Source organism: Hipposideros armiger, unplaced genomic scaffold (assembly GCF_001890085.2).
Source record: "Hipposideros armiger isolate ML-2016 unplaced genomic scaffold, ASM189008v1 scaffold_213, whole genome shotgun sequence".
Classification (NCBI taxonomy): Eukaryota; Metazoa; Chordata; class Mammalia; order Chiroptera; family Hipposideridae; genus Hipposideros; species Hipposideros armiger.
Genome location: NW_017731563.1, coordinates 918,469 through 942,492, shown reverse-complemented (window position 1 = coordinate 942,492; position 24,024 = coordinate 918,469). Strand labels below are relative to the sequence as shown.

The following is a 24,024-nucleotide window of genomic DNA, read 5'->3' as shown; positions in this document are numbered from 1 at the left end:
TATATTTTCTACTTCAGGCTCATGCTGTCATTGGATAACAGAAAGAATTTGAATCTAACACATTATCTACTGGCTCTCATTATAGGCTGACACGCTCTTATGCAGTTACTCACCATACTTGAGGGAGGATATACCCCATGGGGCTGAGATTGTGCTTGGACAACAGAAGCTGTATGTCCTGGGAGTGTGCCAGTAGAATGTGCCTGTTCATGTTGGGAGCCATAGGAAACTGTCTGTTGGCTGCTCACTCGAGATTCTGTGAAGACAGAAGATCCCTGACCACTGTCAACAGTCCCGTCAGCTGAAAGAGAAATGAATTTCCAAAAAACACAGAGAGACAAATCACAAAAAGGACGTTCACATTTTCCCCATCACAAACCGATGACTTTAGGGTCAATTAGTTTTTTCTTTACACAGATTTGAACTGTGTAATCAATACCAGTTATTTTACTAAGTATATTTCTATGTTTAAATGAGGGATCCATGTAGAAAAAAGTGCTACTGTCTTAAAAAAATTCCCTGGCTTCAGACACTCCTATTACCTGAAGAATAAGGGAAATAAAATGGAATATCGTTAGCCTTAAGTTTTACACAGCTTTCAAAATCCTTAGTATTAAGCATGTAGGTTCAATTAATTACTAGCAGTCTCGTTAATTTCTAGTTTATACATTATTCAGCCTTGCTTAAAAGAGCCGAACCAGATTAGTGGGTTTAATTATAAGTAGCTAACATAAACTTGTTCATTTTTAATTATACTTTGTTTTAAGGAATTGTGAAAAGTAGAAATCTACAAATTGGAATTTCTAAGATGAAGGAAACTGTGAAATCATTTTCTATCCCAATCACATTTCCTTGCTATCCCATCTTTCTTTTTCTATTAGTCATGGACCTAAGAAGAGAACAAAAAGGTAACCATTTCAAACTTACTATATATGTTGGACTCATAATTCAAAACCAAGAGGCCAGTGCAAAATCATTAACAAGAAGATGAAGTGAGTTAGGAGTATCTCAGCACACTTGTCCACTCCACAAATACTCACATAACACAGATGTACTGGGTTGTTGGTACTGTAGTTGTTGATGCTGGTCTGCCTCAGGTTCTTCAGGCTCTACCTGCGTAGAAACGGAAGCTGAAGTGGTAGAGGCAGTAGGTACACCAGTGCTGGCAGAAGGGAGCTGCTTGATTCCTGTCTGGGAAGCGCTTGATTGTTGCTCTACTTGCTGTTTGAGACTGCTCTCTTCCTGCTTTCTTTTTTCTTGTTCCTCCCGTACCAACTGCCGCTGCTCTCGTTTTCTCTTGATTAATGACACTCTATCTTTGATGGCTTTCGCCATGGTCTTGTGATCACCTTCACAGACATACCCAGAATCTACCTACAGGATAAAAAAGTGCATTAGGAAGCAGTAGGACATCAAAAGAAAACAAACCAAATATAAAACAACAACAAAAAAGGTACTTTGGGGGAGAAAAATAGAGAAGAAAAAACTCTCTAAGGATTGGTCTTAACCAAACTGACATTACTGGTCTACATTATGCATTTCCCCGCCATTTTTGTAAATGCTCATGGGATGGGTGCCAGGATCTTCGTAGAAACTTGCGGAGTGGGAGTACCTTACTCCTTACAACAACAAGATAATGGGGAACCTAAAACCAAAGTGGTTTTTTTTAAACCAAATAAGGCTCATTCTATTCTACTCATTCTATATTCCACTCACATGTAACCATTAATATTAACCTGTGTTGCTTTTACTTCCTTTCACTAAACAACCACTTAACCAGGTAAAACAACTGCAATAAATATGTAAAGGTTAAAAAAAACAAAAGCAAAAAACCCAAACCTTAAACAGTATAAAAAAACTAACAAAAATAAGTATCTTTTTCCCCCCTGACCCCTTCTCAAAAGCAACTACTACTGAATGGTTCATATAAATTGTAGTAGAGATATTCTGTGAATATCTTTGCATAGTAAATGGCTTTTTAGGCACTATGGTAAGCCTAAAGTTTCCTTTAGGAAATCTTTTAGACATACTTCAAAAATGATTCATCAAAGGCTGTCTACTAATTTATCTTGAAAACTCCCTTCAACGTAAAAACAATTTATGATCTATTTATAGGGTTTATCTAGGTGACTGATCAAAGGATAATAATGTATCAATATTTAGAACACATAATGTGTCATTCTAACAGAAATAGGCTTATACAAATCAGAAGTCATTCAACATTACAGACTTTCAAAATTACTTCAGAATGCATTCTAATTTGCTCTCTTTCTTCGTCTCTCCCTTCCCTTCTCCGTACCTCCCTTTCTTCTTTCTTTCTATCTTTATATTCTATTCTACCCATCCATCCATACCTATACATATCTACATCTGTGTATCTTTTCCTCAAATAAAAGTTAGTTTTGAAGCCATTAATTAACACAATATTCTATCAATGGAATATGCCCTATACACTGCTTTATAAACTGCTTTTTTTTTGCCCAATACCAATGTATATAAATATACATCAATTTTTAAATGTTGATTAATATTAATTTACCATTTCTTGAGCAACATCTTCTGGCACATCTCTGTCCAAATCAAAGGAAAACTCAATAGCTTCATTGTCTTTGTATTTTCCCTTTAGTTTCTTAATATCTTCAATACGTAGCCATAATTTAATGGCTATCTTTTCTCCATCATCTTCTTCTGCTAATTCTACCCGCACCCCTGTTTCCTCCTGGAAGAAGGCATGATTCAAAAGGTCTTTGATAGAATATCTTCCAAAGAGAGGGGAAAACAAAACAAAACAAAGTGTCATTAGATTGAAAAGATAATTTTCAAGTGTGGCTTGATTATTGTTATGCTTGGAATGATGAAAAAGGACAACGAAAAGAAAAACAAGGGAAATTTCATAACTCATTTCTACATTGCTCCATTTGAATATTGACTACAGAGTTTTACTCTCAAGTTATAGAACAGTAACAAATTCATTTACAAATAAGAACTGAAAGTGATTTTTTTTAACTAATGATCTAATCTCATATTAGTTAACAGTGTACTAATGGTAGCAATTCAAAAATATCATAGCTTCAAAATACCACATAATTGTTTACATAGCATTTATAGTTAACAAAAAAATCCTCATATGTATGATCTCATTTGACTTTTGATCAACATCCATTGAGATATCCTAAGTATTAGGAAATGGAGGTTCAAAGAGGTTGAAATTCTTCCTCATAGTTATAAAAGTTGGAAACGGTAGAATCAAAACTTGAAAATAAATCTTTTGATTTCAAGTTCATCTTTTGTTCAGCATTGTTCCCTAACACATTAATCATCACAGCATTTAACTATTTTGAACAGTGAACCCACGTGTGGGCATGAATTCACATGCTCAGTTTGGCAGGTATCCTATTACTATTCTTTAACAAACTTAACAAGGAATTAAGGATTTGGATGGGTTTGGCGTGATAACTGACTGACAAATTGTCTTACACATGTGAAACATAAAATGAAAAGTGATATATCAGACCCATGTGAAAAAAAAATTGTCCAATTAATTTCACTAGAAAACTCAATACCACTATTACATGTAATACTAAGCTGCAAAACATTGATATTTTAGAATCTTCATAAAGTGTAAATTCTTTGCAAATAAAAGTTTCAGCAATGTGTGGAAAATATACATAAGATATAATAATAACAAAATACCCCTATCTGAGAATTGATGGGGGAAAAAACTGTTATCAATTATCTATTCCTTCTACTACAGCAACCTTAATTTACCCCCCCAAGTTCTCTCAATTCCTTGGTCAACAATCTGTGCCACTAGGCAAGCAGAAGTCTGACTGTGGAATAATCTTCTTTAGATAAACGGTCTCAAATACCATTAATCTAGTAAACTGTTCCATCCAGAAAAGAAAAAGAGGAATATGTTCTAAGATTGGAAACAAATATTCCTTTGTTTACAGTAAAAAAGTTCTTAAAGAGATTAAGGACTTTCCTTTTCAATCTGTACATAATAATAGAAACCCAAACTAAATTTCTACTAAAAAGCTTTAAAGATCATGATGTTAAGCTCTTCCAAATAATGAAGTTATGAAAAGAGTATGAGACTGGAGAAGTGAAGATATGGAATTCTTTAATTTGGTTGATATACCTGATCACTCACATTCTTCTGCCCGCAGACTGCTCAGTTTACAATTTATATTTGTACTGGCTGATCTACTTTTTCTTTTTTGGAGAGTGAGGGCGGACGGGGAAGGTAGATTATTTTTCAAAAACAGACATTGGAATGTTGCCATGCCTAACGGGTGATGAATCAGCTATATGGCAAATCAGATACTTGCCACTCCTCTGAGAAAAGTCCTGTTAGTACAAATGACTAAGGCCAGATCTCCTCCTAAGCTTTGGGCGAAGTGTTCTCCTTTTACTTAAAGGAATTTTGATGTTTTGCTCTTCTTCAATTGTGGCATAATAAAAATCAAGACCTGTATAATTGAGTCGATTTTAAAGAGCCAAGATTTCATTTCGTCTTTTACAATTCAATGGGTAAAAAACTAGAGAACAGCTTTGCTACATTAGAGATTGAACTCTATTGAATTTTCTAAGTCATACTGATGCTGTAAAGAAGCAGTTCTCATTGAATGCAGTAGCTATGTTTAAGGTGGTTCTGGTTTACTCAAACTCTAGCAAACCACATTTTTACAACATTTCGGTATATCAAATCTGAATACTACCCGATGGACAGAACTCTATTTTTAAAGATATTACATGACATAAATGGAGAAACTAATCACAAGTAAAGTATCAAATATTCGATTGAGTGTTGTATTCAAAGCATGTTATATTTTAGGTTTTTGTTTAAATAACAGGTCAAAAGAGGCACTTACCTTTCATCTTTGTTTTGCCGAATGCATCCTTCAATAATTTCCTTCACTTCAGGAATTGCTACTTTGTCAAAACTGGCTGGCTTCACCCCCTTGAAAACCATAAAAATAGAGACAAAAACACATTAATAAAGTCAGGGCCTTTGAATTCTGACTTTCAATTGACCCTTAGATTGCCTTATCAACCTGGTTTTTTTCTGATTTGTATGCAGGAGCTGGTTCATGCAGGCTTAGAGTTGGGTAGTGGCAACTTAGTTCCCACAAGAAAATAAAAAGGAACAGTTAAATAGTGGAGTCACTTACTTCCATGGCCTCTACATGTGGCTAGGGATAAATTTAGGCTGTTGTCAACATCTTCTGCTGTGTTTCAGGTAAAAGAACTTATTGGCTAAAAAGAAGGCCAAATGTTCTAATTGGTTAGAATATCTTTTGTTCAACCTTGTTCCCTAATGCATTAAACAACACAGAATTTAACTATTTTCAACATGTGTGGGCATGAACTCACATGCTTAATTTGGCAGATATCCTATTATTACAGTACTCTAACAAACTCACCAAAGAACTAAGGATTTGGATGGGATTAGCATGATAGCTGAAGAACAAATTCTCTTACACGTATGAAATATAAAATGAAAAGTGATACATCAGACCCATAAGAAAGCCAAATTGTCCAATTAATTTCACTAAAAAAACTCCACTATTATATGTAAGTACTAAAGTGCAACACAGTGATATTTTAGAATCTTCATAAAGTATAACTTCTTTGTAAATAAAAATTTCAGAAACGTGTGGGAAATATATGTAATATATAAGAATAACAAAATACCCCTATCTGAGAGGTGGTGTGGAAAAAAACCATCTCAGTATTCCCACCTCCTCTAAGTAACTCACATGAATTGGGTTGAAGTAGCTACACTGATATACTGTCAAAGTGGCACGGTATGTCTATAAACACAAGGATTGGGGAGTAGGGCAGAAGAACTAGAAAAGTTAGAATATATATATAAATTCTAATAATGAGTGACAAGATATATTAAACCAAAATTAGCGCTAATTTGATAAATCACAGAAATGTATAATCAATCTCTCATAGATTGAAATGAAATACAGTTGACCCTTGAACAAGGCGGTTAGGGGTATCAGCCCCCCCCCCACTGAACAGTTGAAAATCCACTTGTAACTTCCGAATCCCCTAAAACTTAACTATTAATAGCCTACTGTTGACCTTACCAATAACAAAAGCAGTTGATTAACACCTATTTTGTATGTTACATGTATTATATATACTGTATTCTTACAATAAGCTAGAGAAAATGTTATTAAGAAAACCATTTAAGGAAGAGGATATATATTTACAGTATTGTATTTATTGAAAAAAATCCATGTATAAATGGACCTGCACAGTTCAAACTTGTGTCGTTCAAGGGTCAACTGTACATCAAAAGCTTAGCTCTAAAAAAGTCTTTAAATATTCGAGTTGTGGTGAGAAAATTCTCATTATTTACTCACTGCATTATTCAAAAGTCCTAATTCGGAAGAGTCTACAGCTAGGGTTAACATTCCACAGCAAGGAACTATCTAGTAGGACTGACTCTAAAGTTAAATCAATGTATTTAAAAGTTTCATTTCTGAGCAATGACTACAAAGGTCACAATTTGTATTCCTCCATCTTCTTAATTTTCGAATCCAGCAAATTACTAAGTTTCCCCAAATGGTTTTTGATTTCACATAGTAAGTCTAATGAAAACAAGAAAATAGTACTGAAGCAAAAAGCTGCTTTAATTCAGCAAGGTGGTATGGTATTTCAAACTAAGGCTTAAGAAAATAGGAACTATTTTAAGAAAAAAAAACAAAGGTTGATGCACACACTAAAAGTTCTCTGGTAATAGAAACAATGAAGATTTTGTTTTATATTTGCTTATAGTTTTCAACAGTAAACATGTAAAACTATAAAAAAGAAAAATTTAAAAATGCTATTTATAATTATAACGGGAAGAACAATCTGAAACACTGTATATTAAATTCATAGAAAGAGCATTCAGTATCGGCAGAAAATTACCTGAAAGACTATTCTTTGGTAAAATTGGACCCTAATACATAATTGGCCTTTGCATGCAAAAACATTCCAAATGTTACAGGAAAGTGGCTACAGAGATTATAGAATATGACTAGAAAAATGTTCCCTTGTCTATAAACTACATTTTAGGGGAATGTAGTTTGTCCTTCTGGCAGTAAAATGCTACATAGTAAGTTAATAAAGCACACACACATACACTAATTATCTTAAAAGACTCTTTTGTTTCAATTTACCATAGGCATATGGGAAAGATGAAAGGATTTAAAAGAAAACTTAAATTCAGTGTGAACTGGACATGTAGAAACAGGTGAGCTTCAGATTCCCTGTCTAGCAAATGGAGGTAATACCTGTCCAGCTTACCTACCTATATTCATAGCAACTAGAATCAAATGTACTACTCACCATGAAAGTTCTCTGAATTATTAAGTTTGCCTACCTAAGGCCACTTTTGACTTCAAAGGCAATCACCAAGATACTAAAGCTTAGGGTTCAAAAGAAGTAAAGAATTCTCTTGAAAAATAATCACCCAGCTCCACAGTGAACCTGCTTTCCTCCTTGGTTATCTTTAAAAATAAATAATCCCCTTGTTAATATTATCCATGTAAACATATATACATTCACGACTTTATAAAAAAGAATTCCTATTTACAAAAAGAAATACTAGTTGAACAAATGATATGTACATAAAGTCAGAAAAACAAAACCAGAAACTGTACATCATGTAACACCTTGAATCTACTTGGTTAAGCTACTTTGTCAACCTAATGCGAAGACTTAAGTATAGAAAATTCCATACTAATGCTATACAATACATACATTTAGGGGAATGTTGTTTGGCCTCCTGGCATTAAAACTCCACATATTCAGATGCCACTGCTGCTTTAAAAAATACATTGCAGGTGCCAGGGTAGCCAATAAAATGGAGACACACCTTACTAACCCAGCAGTTGGTATTAAAAGATTAAGGCTGCTTACTGTTACTCACTTAGATAATGAAAAAGGTAAAAAGAAATTTCACCAGCCAGCTATGGTCAAGAAGTCAGGATTATCAAAATATCTAGCAGAAGTATTCTGCATCTTTGAGAAGTAGCAAGAATATATAGAGATTTATATTAAAAATGACCCCCAAAATGTAAAAATGAGTATGAAACCTCACTGACCCTGAAAGTGACCTACTGAAGAGTCATCTGGGACATATAATAGAAAGTTTTTGTACAGGTTTTGATGTACAGGTTTTGATATATGCATCATCCTCCTAGGCTTCTTGTTCTTAAGAGACAAAAAATTCAATATATTTTTAAATTTTTCATAACTGATAATTTTTTAATTAAAAAAGTTGGTCGAGATATCCTAAAACATGATTTTAAGTACCAGACAGAACAAAGTAATGATGAGAAAATGTTTTAATAATAAAAGATTTCATTTTTTTTTCCTTTTAGTTCATATACTTCAACAATGGTGATCGACTCAGAGCCTAAAAATCCTCCAAATGTCACTCCTTTTCTTTACTCCTTAACTTAGTCCCACACAGTCTGATTCAGATAAACACAAAGTTTTGCTCACCTATTGTGAATGAGGTTCAAAAACAAAAAACAGGACAGAGTACTCAGATACATTAAGTTGGGCTAACATTTCACACATAAGAAAAATAAATAGTTAAAGACACATACCCTCTTATTCCATTTTTCCAGAGCCAGCAACCAACTGACTCTAGAAATATTCTTGCTTACTTTTTATAATTCACAGGATCTCTCTTTAGGCAGTAGTGCCATATAATGATTTTTGACATGGGACAGCAGCATGTTTCTCTGCATTAAACGAAAGTACTTCTTGAACATCTAATGTATATCCATTTAAGATACTTTTGGGATTATACAAAATTATGTATTCTCTTAAAACAAAAAACAAAGGCCACTTCTGTGCAATGTTAAATGGAGTACAAAAGAAAAAAAAACCCAACAACAACTGTGACTCCCCCCAAAGACCCATCAAGATGATATAAGATAAATGTTTATAAAATGTTGCTTTATTTGAACTAAGAAAAGCCAAAAACACATACATGCGTTTTATAGACTGTTTTTCTTTGAATTTTATATACTTATGGTTTGCCAACTAACCTGCTAGAAAAATAAAAGTAAGTCATAATATAGTATTTTCTGGTTTAATCTTCTAAATCTTAAAAACAGTAAGCAATTGCTCCTTAAAACCTTAAGTTTCAAATGTGTTAAGGTAACATTCAACTATCTTTTCATAAAAGTAAAACTCCTAACCATTCAGAATTGAGAAAAGCCTCCTTCGTCCTCACACAAAATGTAGTGTAAGTTACAAAACTTCAAATATTTTAAAAAGCATACTGAAATAAACAATTTCAATACTTTAACTGAAACTTTCTACATGTATCACCAAATGGCTACAATATACCTTTTATATATATTGAAAATTCTTACCCACCTCATTTACACAATCCTTTTGAGGGCAGCAGCAACAATGAGAATTTATGATGACAAACACTGAGCAAAAATCTTTCTTTGTAAAATCCATCAGAAAAAGCAAATTAGACTTGTTACAGTTAGAGGAACACGAGGGGAGAAATGGCTAAGACGTAAATTAGCAGAGTAAATTAGCCCACAGCATAAACAAGGCAGACATCAGAGTCAGACTGAAGCATAATTTCTTGTTTCCCACTAGCCATGCTTTCCCCACTCTCAGATAGGAGTTTGCTCTGCCCAGCCAACAGTCTACTTCTTCTCGATGGCCTTTTAAACAAAGCTACATTCTGAGCGGCTGGGAAACTGCTCTGCCACTATTCTTCCTGCGTCTCCTCCAACTGCCAACAGGTCCCTTAGGCGAGCAAAAGGAGATTTTTTACTTGCTCAAAGCTCCACCCATTACGTCCACAAGTTCTGCCTCCTTGACATCAACACCTACACTAGAAATCTATTTATCTAAACAGTCTCTTCACCCTAATCATGTTGAAACTATGCTTTTAAAAGAAAATGGGGACTGAGTTCAATGACCAAAATGGAAGCTCAAAATATGCAGCCAAAAGAACACTGGACAAGGAAATCACAGTACTGGGGCTGGGCTCTCAGTTCCGCCTCTCATAAACCATGTCTGTGTGACCTCGGCCATATTCCTTAAACTTACTTGAAAAGTGTGGATAATAGTTCCTCTGTTTACCTAATTTAAAAAGTGGTAATATCAAGGTTAACTGCCTTACCACTCTCTCATGGTACACTGAAAAATAAATAGCTGTGAATTAGTACACAGAAGTGGTAAGAACTTATTCTTCTTCCATCCCTTCTATGAAAAGCCTCTAAGTGCATATCTACCTAAAGACATTTCCATTTGCCAGGAAGAGCTCATGGACCCAAATAACTCCTTCTTTGATTTTAGTGATTAAGGAAAGGTTTTTGTTCACGGCATTCACAAAGATAGTAGAAAAAGCATTGTTCGTTGCACTGTTTTAACAGGTAACAGAATAAAGTCCTATCCCTTGTACTGTGGTAAGCTTGAGTCCACATCAAGATAGCTAAACAACAGTAGCATAAAATAAGGGCTGGGAAGCTATTTGGTAGGAATGCTTCTAATCTAAAGTCTAGAAATCATTATTAATTCTAACAAGCTATTTCAAAGTAGTTACCATTGATCTCTGGCTCAACACAATTCATCACTACCAAGTTGAAGTCTAGGATGTCAGGTATTGGTCAGAAATATAGCGATGTGGTCCAGCATTACCTTTAGCTGACAGGTGTGAGCAGGCCTATGTAGGAATATGGTTGGTAAATGAAAATGAAAGAGCTGGGAAACAGGTGCCTTGTTCCCTGCCTGCTTCATAGGTTTATCAGCTATAAAGATGTGAGTAGGTTTTTAAACTCTATTGAGCAACAAACAAAACCAAAATAAGGTAGCTTTTTCTGGACAAAGGTATAATGTAGACACAAATATCTAGATCTAAAAAAGACCGGCCTTTTCTATACATCAAGCGAGAGTTTTCAATATATACAATAAAAACACCATTCACATGTTTATATGTGTAAACTCTAATTCCTCTATCAGAAAGTAACTGCCTTTCTCTGGGCTCCCCCATTTCTTTCAATGATATCGTCATTTCCATGATTCAGAACAGAAAACCTCGTCATTCTTGGATACTTCTTCCCACAATATTTATCTCTACAAGCTCTTTACTAAAGATAAATGTTTAAAACTGGTGGTAAACAGGTCGACTACTAATACTCCTACTACCCTTCCAACAGCCAAAGATTTCTAGCCAGGCAAAACGTGATTTTTACTGACTTGTTACCTCCCAAAATTGTTGCTTCTTTTGCATAACAACTGTCACCACTAAAGTCCAGATGATCAAAACCTCACCTCTTTCAGTTCAGACCAATTTAAGCTGGGCCTCACTGTTTCCATTCTGTCCATCTGTAATTTGTATTTTATACTGTGGCCAGCTCAACCATCTGGCTTCATTTAATCATCTGATATTTATCCATTTCCAATCATCTGACACCATTTAACTCATATCACACTGCTCAAAAATGGTTAACAGCTCACATCTACAAGATGGCCACAGAATCACAGATCTAAAAATAATCTGAGTGAGAGTCCCTCCTTGTTCAAATAAGTTAATTGTGGGTCACAAAATAATACCATGTCAAAGTTAGAATGAATTCATTAATTCAACTGGCATCTGTGGAGTGCTTAGTCTAGTCTAGTAGGTATCAGACACCTACTAGATATACGGCATTATCTTCAGCACCTAGAATAAAACAAATGGAGTGTCTATTCCAATGGGTAAGGGCCTAATCAATGGTAAAGCAAAACTAGAATCCAGATTCTGCAATGTCTAGTTCAATGTTACTTCTAGCCCATGTTGCAGTGCTTTTAATTTCTTTAATCTGGTGTGTAAAGCACTCACAATGCAACTTCTACCTACTTCTCTACTCCTATCTATCCAAAATAAGCCCAAACTGGTTACTTGTTCACTGAACACTTAATGCATATTTTCACCAACAAGAATACTCTTTTTAGCCAACTGAGCCCTATACTTCTTTCAAGGTATACCTCAAATTATATATAATGAGAAGGCAGGAATTACAAAGTGTGAATCTATGGGTATATAAGTTATTTACAAGATATCAGGAAACTCAATACTATATATACTTAAATATAGAAACCATCTTTCTTACCCTACCAGTTTTTATTCTATAGTCTAATGCCTGGTGAATTAAAAATCAGTATTCAGTGTGGATAAGAAAAAAACCAGCTTTTCTGAGAAATTCTGAAATAAGGATTTCACAATTGTTCTTTAGCACCTAAAACACTGGGAAGTATACCCAGAACTGCTTGGTTTAAGATTAACAGTCTGATTAAAAATAAGAACCTTTAATCTTAATCAAATCACACTGGAGTAATGGAATGACTCTGAAAATCATTCCAAATGTTCCCGAGATACAGCCCATGATATACAATTTTCTCTTACATGTATAATCCAAATATATGGATGGAAGCAGAAATAAAATTTATAAAGGAACCATTTCAGCTAATTCCAGTAGATTTAGATCTCTGGGACAGCACAAAAAATTCCAGCTGTGAAAGAAAAACATTCGTTTTCCTCAACTTTTCAACCCCTATCTAATCAGGAATCAGCCTCAATGGTTTCTGTAAAAAAGTAGGGTAAATTGCAATCTGTTATACAAAAACTAAAAGGAATTTCGCCTTGACTGCTTTAATACTGTTTTTCCCAGACAGAATGTTCAAAACTTGCAATCCAAAGGCTAATATAATCAGTGACAAAGTCAAATTACATAAACAAAGTAATTAAAAAGCCCCATTATTTTTAACTTGGTTGTTATGAGGCTGGATTCAGCCAGATTCTCACTGGTATGAACCATTAGTTTACAGGAATTTGAACATATCTTATGATCCCATTGGAAAACAAGCCTCTTCAAACTCTCTACCAAATCCAGCTAGTTCTATCAAAGAAAATTAGTTTACCTCATGATTCCCCAAGGCTCATTACTCTCTATATACACGAACGCTTGTGTACTTCTCTAAGCTCAAATGCACTATGTTTCACAGAAAAACTGATGCCGCTGCTTACTGTAGTTTCTATTCTTTTAATAGCAGACAAAAATTATGTCGAGTGCATTCCTACTCTTATTGGGATCTTCTCCTTTTACCAATGGCAGCGATTTTCAAGGTAACTGGAGGTTTTCTCCTTTCAACAGGGATCATGAGCCCTTTACACAGGGTTCAAACCTATGATACCAGTCTTATGCTACCCACATACCTGAAGTATTTTACTCTCAGGTTTTTTTCCCTTGAGGTCTAGAAAAACAGATTTTTAAAAAACCCCAAAAACACGTACAGGAAAAGATTTTAAGGTTTATATTAGTGTCATGTTAGAGATACCTGACTTCTGATGACGATGATGATTATTAGTATTAGTATTTCTCCTGCATTTCCTTGGACAAAATATTCAATCTCTGAATTTATTTTCTTACCTGTGAAGATGTTATCTACTTACTACTTACAATAATACAAAAATTTAAAATTAGATAGTATATGTAAAGCACCCTGCAAGGTGATTGGCAAGAAAGAAGCCAAGATTATAAATAAATGAAAGCTCATTTGCTCTCATTTAAACTTGACTTTAAGTTCATTAAACACATTTTAATCACTGCAATTTGCTCAATGTCACTAAATAAAAGACTAGAACAAAAGACAGCTTATTTCACTACTAAGCATGTCATAATGATATTAACAATAATAATGGCAATACCTAATAAGTACCTGATTGATAACCATGCTCTATATCCTTAATCTTCATAAACATCTAAGGTTCAGAGTAGTTAAATAACTTGCCCAAAGTATTATAGCTAAGAAATGACATTTCTGGGATTTAAACTCAAGTAGACACAACTCCAGAGCACATTTCTTCCATAGGCAACATAAAATTGTGTTTCACTCCCTATAATTCTGTATTCATTTCACAAATAGTGACTGAGTGTCTATGACTTGCCAGTTTCTAAACACAGAAATACAGCAAAAAACAAATAAAACCCCTAACCCAGAGAATTTGCATTCTAATTGGGGCTTTTGATAAATACTGTAAGTCTGTGATACAAGCCATGAAGAAAAATAAAACCATGAGGGGCACAGGAAAAGTGTGTGCACACTTAAGAATGTTTTAGATAGGGTGGGCAGGGAAAGCCTCTCTGAGCAAGTCACATTTAGAGTCCTGAATGAATTGTATGTATAGAACAATGACATACAATAGTTTATCATCAGTGCACTACAGAACATAATTATTAAGCCACAGTCTACATTTACCCCCTTCCCATCAGCACTTACACAGATTTAAATGCCCTCGGGTCACAGACTGACATTATAATTGACATTTATGGATTAAGTATAGCATTTGATGTGAGCAGGGGATCTGGGATCCTAACTGTTATTTCTAGATATGTAATCTTGAGCTAGCTATCCTGGGCTTCAGACTATTTATAAAGTATTGATAATAGTAGTATTTACCTCCCCCAAGGGTTGTTAGCAGAGCTAAATTATATAATATAGGCCAAGTGTTTAATGTCATGTCTGGCACAGAGTATAATATGTATATTTATTAACGTGTGCACTGCTATCATCTCTATTTGCAAGGCAGTGAAATGACTACAGGGTCAGACACTGCAATGAATTGATCTACAGAGGAAAAGAAACCTGTCCTTGAGAGGCTCAGTTCTAATGGGGAACAATGGTTAATATCAATGTAATTATTATTATATTATATTATATTAATAAAACAGAGGTAGAGTATGGTGGAAACACAGAAGAGGGGGTGGTAGGAGTTTCTGCCAAGAATCCTAGAAATATTTCTGGTAGAGTGGCAGAGGATGGAGGCTACTGGCTCCCACCTTCATACAGATTTGCCTCAGCATCCCTGTCATGTAGGCCAATAAAGTTCTCAGTTTAAACATACATTCTCAGAAATACTGTCTTCGACCCTCTTAAGATCAAAACCCCCTACTCACTATGTCCATCCACTTTACTGTAATTATTACTTCAGTGTTTACCTTCCCTACTAGAAGGTGGGAGGAACAACGAAGCCTATTATCTTGTATCCCCAAACTGACACACAGACGATACCTAATTAAAAGCTGTTAAATAAGTGAATAATTGTTCAAAGAAATCAAGAACTACAGCTATGGTTCAACTGACTAGAGTTTTGTGATGTTCAGACCTAAAACAGTATTACTGAGCCGTTCAAAATATGGACTCTTCTTTGTACCCCTTTTCTAAGTTAGTGCCAAACCTGTAGAAGGTCTTGCGTTTAGGAGGGGGCGGTTTACTGATGACTAATTGGTATACATGGCAGATCTGGAATGGAAACCAGAACTCTGGAGTGGTGGGGGTGGGGGTGGGGGGCCGGTTGCGGCAGAAAGAGAGAAGCATGTTTCCACGGGCTCCCAGCCCCCATTGGTCAAAGGCTTTCCTCTTGGNCCGGCGGGGGGAAATTGACATTAGGGAGCCCTATGATCTCTCAATGGATAACCAAGTATGTTTCATTAACAAATACGCAATAGTTAGGTAGGCTGATGCTAACATACATATTTAAAAAATCAGTAAAACGTACATCCAAACAGGCTTAAGAGAAAGTACAATACTTCAAGGCGTATTTCAAGTCATCGCTACTGTTTATATAATTATATAAATCATCGTATAATCTAGGTACTTATTACTTAAATGTCCCACATTTATCTCAGCACCCAAAACATGAGAAAAACTTTAGAGAATTAAAAGGACATAGCCCTTTTTATTCTTCATTGGAAGCCAGAAGATGGTAATGGAGGTTGGTGAAATCAAGACAATATTACTCAGATAAGAAATATAATAACTGACAGCACAGAAATAATGGACTATGGATAATACAGTACTAAATTTTCACAGCTGAGAGGAAAAATAAAGCACAAGTGTATGCCTGTAGTATACTTAGAAACTAAGGATTCTATCACAGCCCCAACTGACTTAAAGAACTCTTCAATCTTTTTACTCTATCTTTTCTACAACATGACTTATGATTTTGTTTTTTTAAAAAGCAACTCCTGGGCCGGCCGAGTGGCGCATTGGTTAAGAACTGGCTTGGGATGCCAGAGGGACCCGGTTCGGATGCCCTCTACATCTAAGATGCTGAGTTCAGCTCGACCTGGAGCTGGGCTGCCGTGGGTCACCGGTGACGGCGTAGGCTGCAGCCCCTGCTGCAGTGGGCTGCCATAAGCTACCATGTGTAGCCAGCAGCCAGCGTGAGCAGCCAGCAGCCGCGGTGAGCGGCCGTCCAGAAGCTGGCGACTGATCTAGCTCCCCCGGGAAGAGCGCAATGATGGTGTCAACTTGGGCCAGTGAAGCAACGTCCTCCACGACTAGACTGAAGAACGAAAGGACAGCAACTTGTCTGTTCCCTTTCCCCGATCCCCCAACACTGTTCCGTCCCCCAATTCCCCAGTAAAATCTTAAAAAAAAAAAAAAGCAACTCCTGAATAAGTAAAAAAAATGCAATTAAATAGGTTTAAATTTCTTAGTCAATTTGGTTACTTACAATGCTAGCAAAAACGTTCCATGAACCACGGGATGGTAATTAATTCAAATAATGTTTGGTATTACATTATTTAGCCTCCTTTTAATTTAGGTACATAGAACTGAAAGGGATCTAAAGTGATCACTGTTCCAGCTCACACATCTCACACTTCAATGTATATATGAATCACCTTTGGATCTTGTAAAAGCAAGGTTTTGATTCCATCTGTCTTTGATGGGGCCAAAATTTTACATTTTTAACTAGTGCCCTAAAGATGTAGATTCTGCTGGTCTAGGGATTGCACTTTGCATAGCAAAGATCTAAATATCAGTGATTCCCAAAGTATGATATGAAGATCCCTGAGGGTCCCAAGACCCTTTCAGAGGCCTGCAAGGTACTTCCTTTCTAAGGACATTATCTGCGTGAGGCCAGGTTTTCTTCACACATGTAAACCAAGACAATATACTGCAACAAATTTAATGCAGAAGCAGGTATGAGAATCTGGTTGTCTTTTTTTTGACCAGACATTAAAGGGACTAAAAAATGTAAAAATGCCACTCATCTCACTAAATTTTTTAAATTTATTTTTTAAAAATTTATTTTTTGTAAAATGTTATTGATGTCAACATATATTGGGCTTATTATGTTATTTTAAAATTAATAAATACATTATAAAATTCCATGTTAATTTCCGATATAACACAAGTAAACAAAGAACTTTGGGGTCCTCAATAATTTTTAAAAGTATAAAGAGGGCCTGATACAAAGAATTTTGAGAGCCACTGAGCTAAATCACTGAAGTCTGGTAACTGCTATCTTGATCCCTTCTCAAAAGATCTCAATGGACAGAATCTCAAACCTCTACCAGTAGGCATTTGCAATGTCTTATAATCTTGCCAAGTTCTTTATGTTCAATTATGAGTTTTCTGTTTTTACTTAGTTTTCTCTAGGTCAAGAAAAACAATTGCTGAACACCTCCCTCTTCCAATTATGTATATAAGCCCCTTCTCTCAAGAAATTAAACAGAACAGTACTAAAAACTGAAAATGATAGGTCTCAGTCAGACTCATGAGATCAGAAATTGTCTTGAAACATTTGAGGGAGTAGTATGTAATATTATGATTTGGTTTTCCCAATGAAATCTCAGAGAACAAAGTGCGAGTAATTATAAGGTAAAAAATATAGAGAAACAATTCAAAAAAATAAAACACAGACCTAGCCCCATAATAGTTACTTAACCAGTTGTTTAGAAATTATAACTAAGAGATTTGAGAATCGATGGAAGAGCATGTAAACAGATTAACTTTTTTCCACATGCTTTCTAGTCCTGGATTTTTTACTCTAACTATTAAAGTTACTGTTTTCTGTTCTATTTGTATCAAATATTTTTCCTAGTCTATAAAATGTATTGCTTTTATATGTGTCTCAGTCTCTACTTGCTACTATTCAATTTCATTTTAGTTGGATAATTTCGTTAATATTTCAAAAGTGACCTAAGTTTCATTCCTCTTTTGCAGGATGAATTCAACTCTCCCAAACTTACATACATAGTGCCTAACTTGACTGTATTTAGGATTCCTTTCACTGAAAGGTTTATTCTTCAAAATATCACTGAGTGCCTACAATGTGCCATATGCTACACTATGAACACAATATGGATAAACAAAGATCTAATAAATCAGGTTCTAGGACAAATCCTTTTAAGACACCATGGTATTTTCCTTCCTGTTACCAATCCCTCTCCAGAGATGAGGGTGGCTATAGATTCAGGCGGTTAACAATGAAAAAAGAAGCAACTACAGAACTAAGGTGTAACAGAACCTGCTAAGCATAACAAACGTGTTATCCATACAATGGAATATTATTCATACATGAAAAGGAATAAAGTACTGATTTATGACACAGCATGACAAACTTTGAAAATATTATGCAGTCAAAGCATAACACAAAAAGCTTAACACAAAGCCAAAGCATAACACAAAAGGACATATATTGTATAATTCCAGTTATATGAAATGTCCATGATGGGCAAATCAAATCTATGGAGACAAAAGTAGATTACTGGTAGCCAGGGGCTGGGTGGTAGGAGAATGGGGAGTGACTGCTAATGGGTATGGGTTTCTTTTGTTGGAGTGATGGAAAGATTCTGGCAGTAGTGGTGATGATGGCAAAACCTTGTGAAAATACTAAAACCCACCGAATTGTACACCTTAGAATGATTTAGATGATGAATTTTATGGTATGTGAATATATCTCAAACAAAAAAGAAAAGAACGAAACACTGAAAAACTGACAATAGTAAATACTACACTAAGAATATGGAACCAGTGATATTAGTCTTTCTAGGTTCTATTAAACTAACACCAAAGACTTCTTTTACCTGAGAAGGGGATTTTCTTCTGAACTGAGCTGGAGTTTGCATTTGTAAATAAAGATGCACTTGTTTATTAGACAGTGTCTCAAATGCCTTTTCTTAAAAAAATCAAATTAATTTGATTTCTTTACTTTTATAAAAAAAATTGCTTATGTAAATTTTTATCTAATCTTGTGGCAGTGCTGTGCCTGACAGTCTGAAGCATATTGCTCTTAGCGCTGAGCTACTGCTTTTAGCCCAGAGCCACTGGTAAGCAACTTTTTAATCAATAGGATGTAGTCGTATTTTTCACTGACTCATTCTAGTCATTACTTTAACCAGTTAATCATATTGCTGGGTTAGGTTTGGAAAAGGGATAAAATTTAATACAGGTCACTCATAAAATCTGCATTTTAAAAAATTGGTACTACCATATATTTATAACTTGATTTCTTTACATAGCAGTTATTTTTAGACTTCACTTGATATAGAGAAACCTTAAGTTCCATGATCCCTGAAACATTTTAAGTACCAACCTTTGTTTAGAGAAATGATCAGGAAGTAAATTCACAAGATTAATCAAAGATGCTTATCACTAGATAACAGAGATGGCTCAGTCAATGCCTAGTCAGTGTCCCTAACAGCAGTCTGCGAAACAAGAGCCACTATCAGCTGGTACATAATGAAATCTACCCCAGCTTCATATTAAGAAATAAAGCCCAGAGCAACAAAGAAGGCTGGTGGCTGAGAGACATAAAAGAGAATGTTTAAATATGCGGCTATCTTACACATACTTTACTCTCCTAGTCTGTGCAATATCACAACATTCAGCATTGTTGGAAGGTTTAAAAAGGATACTGGGTGGGTCGGCCAAGTGGCGCACTGGTTAAGAGTTGGCTTGGGACGCCAGCTCTGAGCAGCAGGGCCCCGGTTCAGATCCCACATGAGGGCCAGTGACACTACGCCCTCTACAGCTAGGATGGTGAACAACAGCTCAACCTGGAGCTGGGCTGCCATCAGTTGCTGGCGACGGTGTGGGCTGCAGTGGGTCTGCAGTGGGCTGCCATGAGCTACCGTGAGTAGCTGGCAGCCAGTGTTGAGTGGCCGGCAGCTGGCATGAGCTGTTGTGAGCCACCATGAGCAGCCATCCAGTGCCCAGCGGCTGATTGCCTCACCCAGGAAGAGCGCAATGATAATACCAACATGGGTCAGTGAAGCGATGTCCTCCACAACTAGACTAAAGAACAAAAGGACAGCAACTTGTCTGTTCCCCTCCCCCAATTCCCCAATAAAAATCTTAAACTGGTTCATAAACCCTAAAAATTGGTTAATTAGATACTATGTGCCTCTTGATGTAATATAACGTGAAATACACAGGACCACATATTAATTATTCTTGCAAAAAATATTAATCTAAATTTTATCAAGCCTTTGAAACAGTGGTTCTTACAAACTTGTTATGGACTTAACAAGTATGTTTCAGGTTTCCACTGGACAACTCTAGAAAATATCCAGCAGAGGTGAACTACTATGTGTAATTTAAACTAGAGTAAGGTTTGAATTTATACCTTAAACATTGTGTGTACTTATAAATGATTTAATAAATTAGTATATCAATTTTAAGCTATTCAGGGAAGAAAAGTCTGAACAAAACAGCTTGGGTTAAGAGCATTACTTTTAACTCAGATAATAAGCTTTATGGTGAGAGGGAATGAGAACTTACATATCTCAGAACACAGGTTTAAATGAATGCAAGGAGGGTCCAGGATAAACTGGTGCTTCTTTCATCCTCATGTTTGCTCTCACTGTGTCATGAGCAATAAATAACTCAACTCCCTCTTCCCCTATGCCTCAGTATGCTTTCTACTATTGTTCCCTTTTGCATGGTTTGATGTTATCCAGCTTGGATTCCTTCTTAGATGTGACCTAAGCTCACCACTCAGTGACGGGGAGACTTACACTGGTCACTCGACAGTGAGGGGGAGACTTACACTGGTCACCCGACGGTAGATCTGCGCAGCATTTTGGCACTCTGAGTAAGGGTATTCAGATGTGGCCATCTCAAGCATGCACATCCCAAAAGCGTAAACGTCAACAGATTCATCGTATTTCTCCTCATACATCTCAGGGGCCATGAACTCTGGAGTACCTTAAATTAAAAGAATGATTCAGACTCAATGCCAGTAGAAGCTGCTGTTACTCACTGGGAGAAGCAGCAGAGGGGTTAACCTGTGAGAGAGCATAAAGTAGGAGGGAAGGAGAATTGAAGGGAGGAAAAGGAGGGAGGGAGGAAGAGTAGGGGGAAGAGGAACAAAATCTTCTTAGTCAGCCTGTTCATCAAGTATCTTATAGATCTTCCACTATAAGGCCTTTATAAAAGAAAGTGGAGCAGGGTCAAGTGTCCTTATTTACTATTTCTAAAGAATTACTGTTACACAATGTCAAAATAGAGTCTTGGATAAAAGATAAACTGATATAACTCATACTGAAAACAAATGGAAGGAAAAGATAAGAAACTAGTAAGGAAGAAAGTAGATATAATGGCATCTACCTGTAAGAAAGGGTGATGGGAGTAAAAGATCAAAATACTTGTCTGCCCTCTACTGTATGGTACCTGTAAGGCTAAAATTTAGCAATTTCCAGAGACATTTTCAGTTGTAACAACCGAAGGGAGGTGGACCGGGGTGTGCTACTGGCATCTAGTGGGTAGACGCCAGGGATGCTGCCAAATAATCTTACAATGCACAAGACAGCGCTTATAACAAAGAATTGTCTAACCCAAAATGTCAATAGTACTGAAGTTGAAAATTCTTGTTTTAGACATATCATAACATCTAAAGAGTAAGAAAAAAATTGATAAAACCAAAATTTCAGAATGAACTCATTTTCATTTTTAAAATGAAGTTTTAATAGGCAGACATTTTTTAATATACCTATATATCCAACAGACTTTTTTAGAAACTAAACTACAGTTTCTTTTAGGTAGACAATAACACACTATATCTAGTATATAAATACTAGCATATAATACTAAGTATTGACAGAATGACCAACAAGATTTATAGTTATGTAAACTTTTGTTAAGCATTCACCTTACTTCTCTTTATATAACTTTACAAAGACATTGATAGTCTTCAAGGTGATTCTAGAAGTATAGAGAACTCCGTATCTCCTAAGTAGAGCTGGCTGCTTCCTAGGTTCAAGTTATGAATTTTTGAAGGCTTACTTTGCATAATAAAAACTGTGACAGGGTCAGGTTTCTAAATAAAAGGAATGTCAGAAAGCCAGTTAGGTTGCAAGGTACACTTGAAACATACCTATCACGCTCTTGGCAAAAGAAGCCCGCTTCAGGGTTGCCAGACCTAAGTCTCCAATCTTGACTGAGCCTGTAGGGCCAGTGATAAAGATGTTGTCACACTTAAGATCTCGGTGAATAATAGGTGGAGTTCGAGTATGAAGAAACTGAAGTCCTTTAAGGATCTGACGGCACCAGCTTCTTAGAACTTTGATCTTCATCACCTTAAACCTTTTCAGGTACCTGGAAAAAGCAAGGTATACCAAACAGGTTATCAATGATATGAGTTTACTGCTTTGAAGAATTCCATTAAATTCTAGCATATCTGAGATGGGAATATCAAATTCAGAATATTAAGATTCAGTAACCTTACAGGTTCATGATACTCTTAGTAAGGTTACAGGGGATGGGATAATAAGTGGTTGGTAAGCGAACTCTGATAACAGAGCACAAAAAAGGTTCTTAAAATTAAGTCACTACTGAAATGATTTAAAGGTAAGAGGTAGAGTTCAACTTCTGGTAAATAGTGGAGCAATTCCTATTGGACGCAGATATAATTATAAACTAGTAAAAATGCATAAAAAACAACTACTTGAAGGCTCTGGAGAGCAGTCAAAATCAGGCATAAACTGGAAGGGAGTTCCCCTGAGAAAAAAGGAAAAGCACTGCTCAGAGCTTCCTACTTCCTATACCTTTTCAGCTGAGGAAGGGCTCCAGTCTGACTGTGCAGGTCAGCTCAAACCTGAACAGAAACCTGAGGCCTTGTTAGTTGAGAAAAATAAGGACAGAGTTCAAGACGACCACAGCATCTAGAACAGTGCTGTCCACTACAACTTTCTTCAATACTAGTCTATTCAATAGAGTATCCACTAGAGCCAGCGGTTCTCAACCTTCCTAATGCCGTGACCCCTTAATACAGTTCCTCATGTTGTGGTGACCCCCAACCATAAAATGATTTTCGTTGCTACTCTATAACTGTAATTTTGCTACTGTTATGAATCGCAATGTAAATATCTTTTTGTTTTCTTAGGCAACCCCTGTGAAACGGTCGTACGACCCCCAAAGGGGTCGCGACCCACAGGTTGAGAACCGCTGCACTAGACAAACGCGAATATTTATATTGAAATGTAGACTAATTAAAATAAAACATTCCAGGGCCGGCCGAGTGGCACGTTGGTTAGGAGCTGCCTTGGGACGTCATCTCTGAGCAGCCCTGAGATCCCCGGGTTCAGATCCCACATATGAGGGCCAGTGACGCTGCGCCCCCTACAGCTAAGATGGTGAACAACAGCTCGACCTGGAGCTGGGCTGCCGTGAGTCACTGGTGATGGCATAGGCTGCAGTGGGGCTGGCCGGCAGCTGGCATGCACTTCTGTGAGTTGCCATGAGCGGCCTTCCAATGGCCAGTGAGAGAGGAAGAGCGCAATGATAATATCAACATGGGCCAGTGAAACGACATCCTCCACAACTAGACTGAAGAACAAAAGGACAGCAACTTGTCTGTTCCCCTCCCCCAATTCTCCAATAAAAAAAATCTAAAAAAACAAAATAAAACATTCCACTTCCCAGTTGCACCAGCCACATTACACAGCTGTGAGTGACAACTGGCTACCATTGTAGGCAGTGCAAATTACAGAACATTCCCATCACCACAGACAGTTCTACTGGACAACAGAGATCTAGAAAGTAATGGGGAAATCCCAGAAAGGAGGTACAGAAGGGGAGCCTCATATTCTGCATATTCACTCTGCCCAAACCTCTGGCTGACCTCTGAAATACGTGTATGTGGGGCAGATTCCAAGCAGCCCAGCTAACAGAAGGGAACAGAAGTTTCGGCTGACACTACCCACT

At 36.4% G+C, this 24,024-nt stretch overlaps 1 protein-coding gene across 18 annotated transcripts in view; it reads right to left on the bottom strand.

Annotated features, from left to right (window-relative positions):
* WNK1 (WNK lysine deficient protein kinase 1) overlaps nt 1–24,024 on the bottom strand; it is a 152,206-nt gene that overhangs the window by 42,553 nt on the left and 85,629 nt on the right. For 16 of the 18 annotated variants that reach the window (XM_019654100.1, XM_019654101.1, XM_019654102.1 and 13 more), the window contains exons 3-8: nt 22,196–22,416; nt 20,870–21,027; nt 4,875–4,963; nt 2,540–2,759; nt 1,041–1,374; nt 114–301 (exon numbers count right to left, since the gene is read on the bottom strand). In XM_019654100.1, the coding sequence (XP_019509645.1) occupies nt 114–301; nt 1,041–1,374; nt 2,540–2,759; nt 4,875–4,963; nt 20,870–21,027; nt 22,196–22,416 (1,210 nt within the window). Of the gene's footprint in view, nt 1–113; nt 302–1,040; nt 1,375–2,539; nt 2,760–4,874; nt 4,964–9,399; nt 9,904–20,869; nt 21,028–22,195; nt 22,417–24,024 lie in introns of those variants that run through there. The other 2 variants (XM_019654103.1, XM_019654104.1) reach the window with 2 other exon arrangements.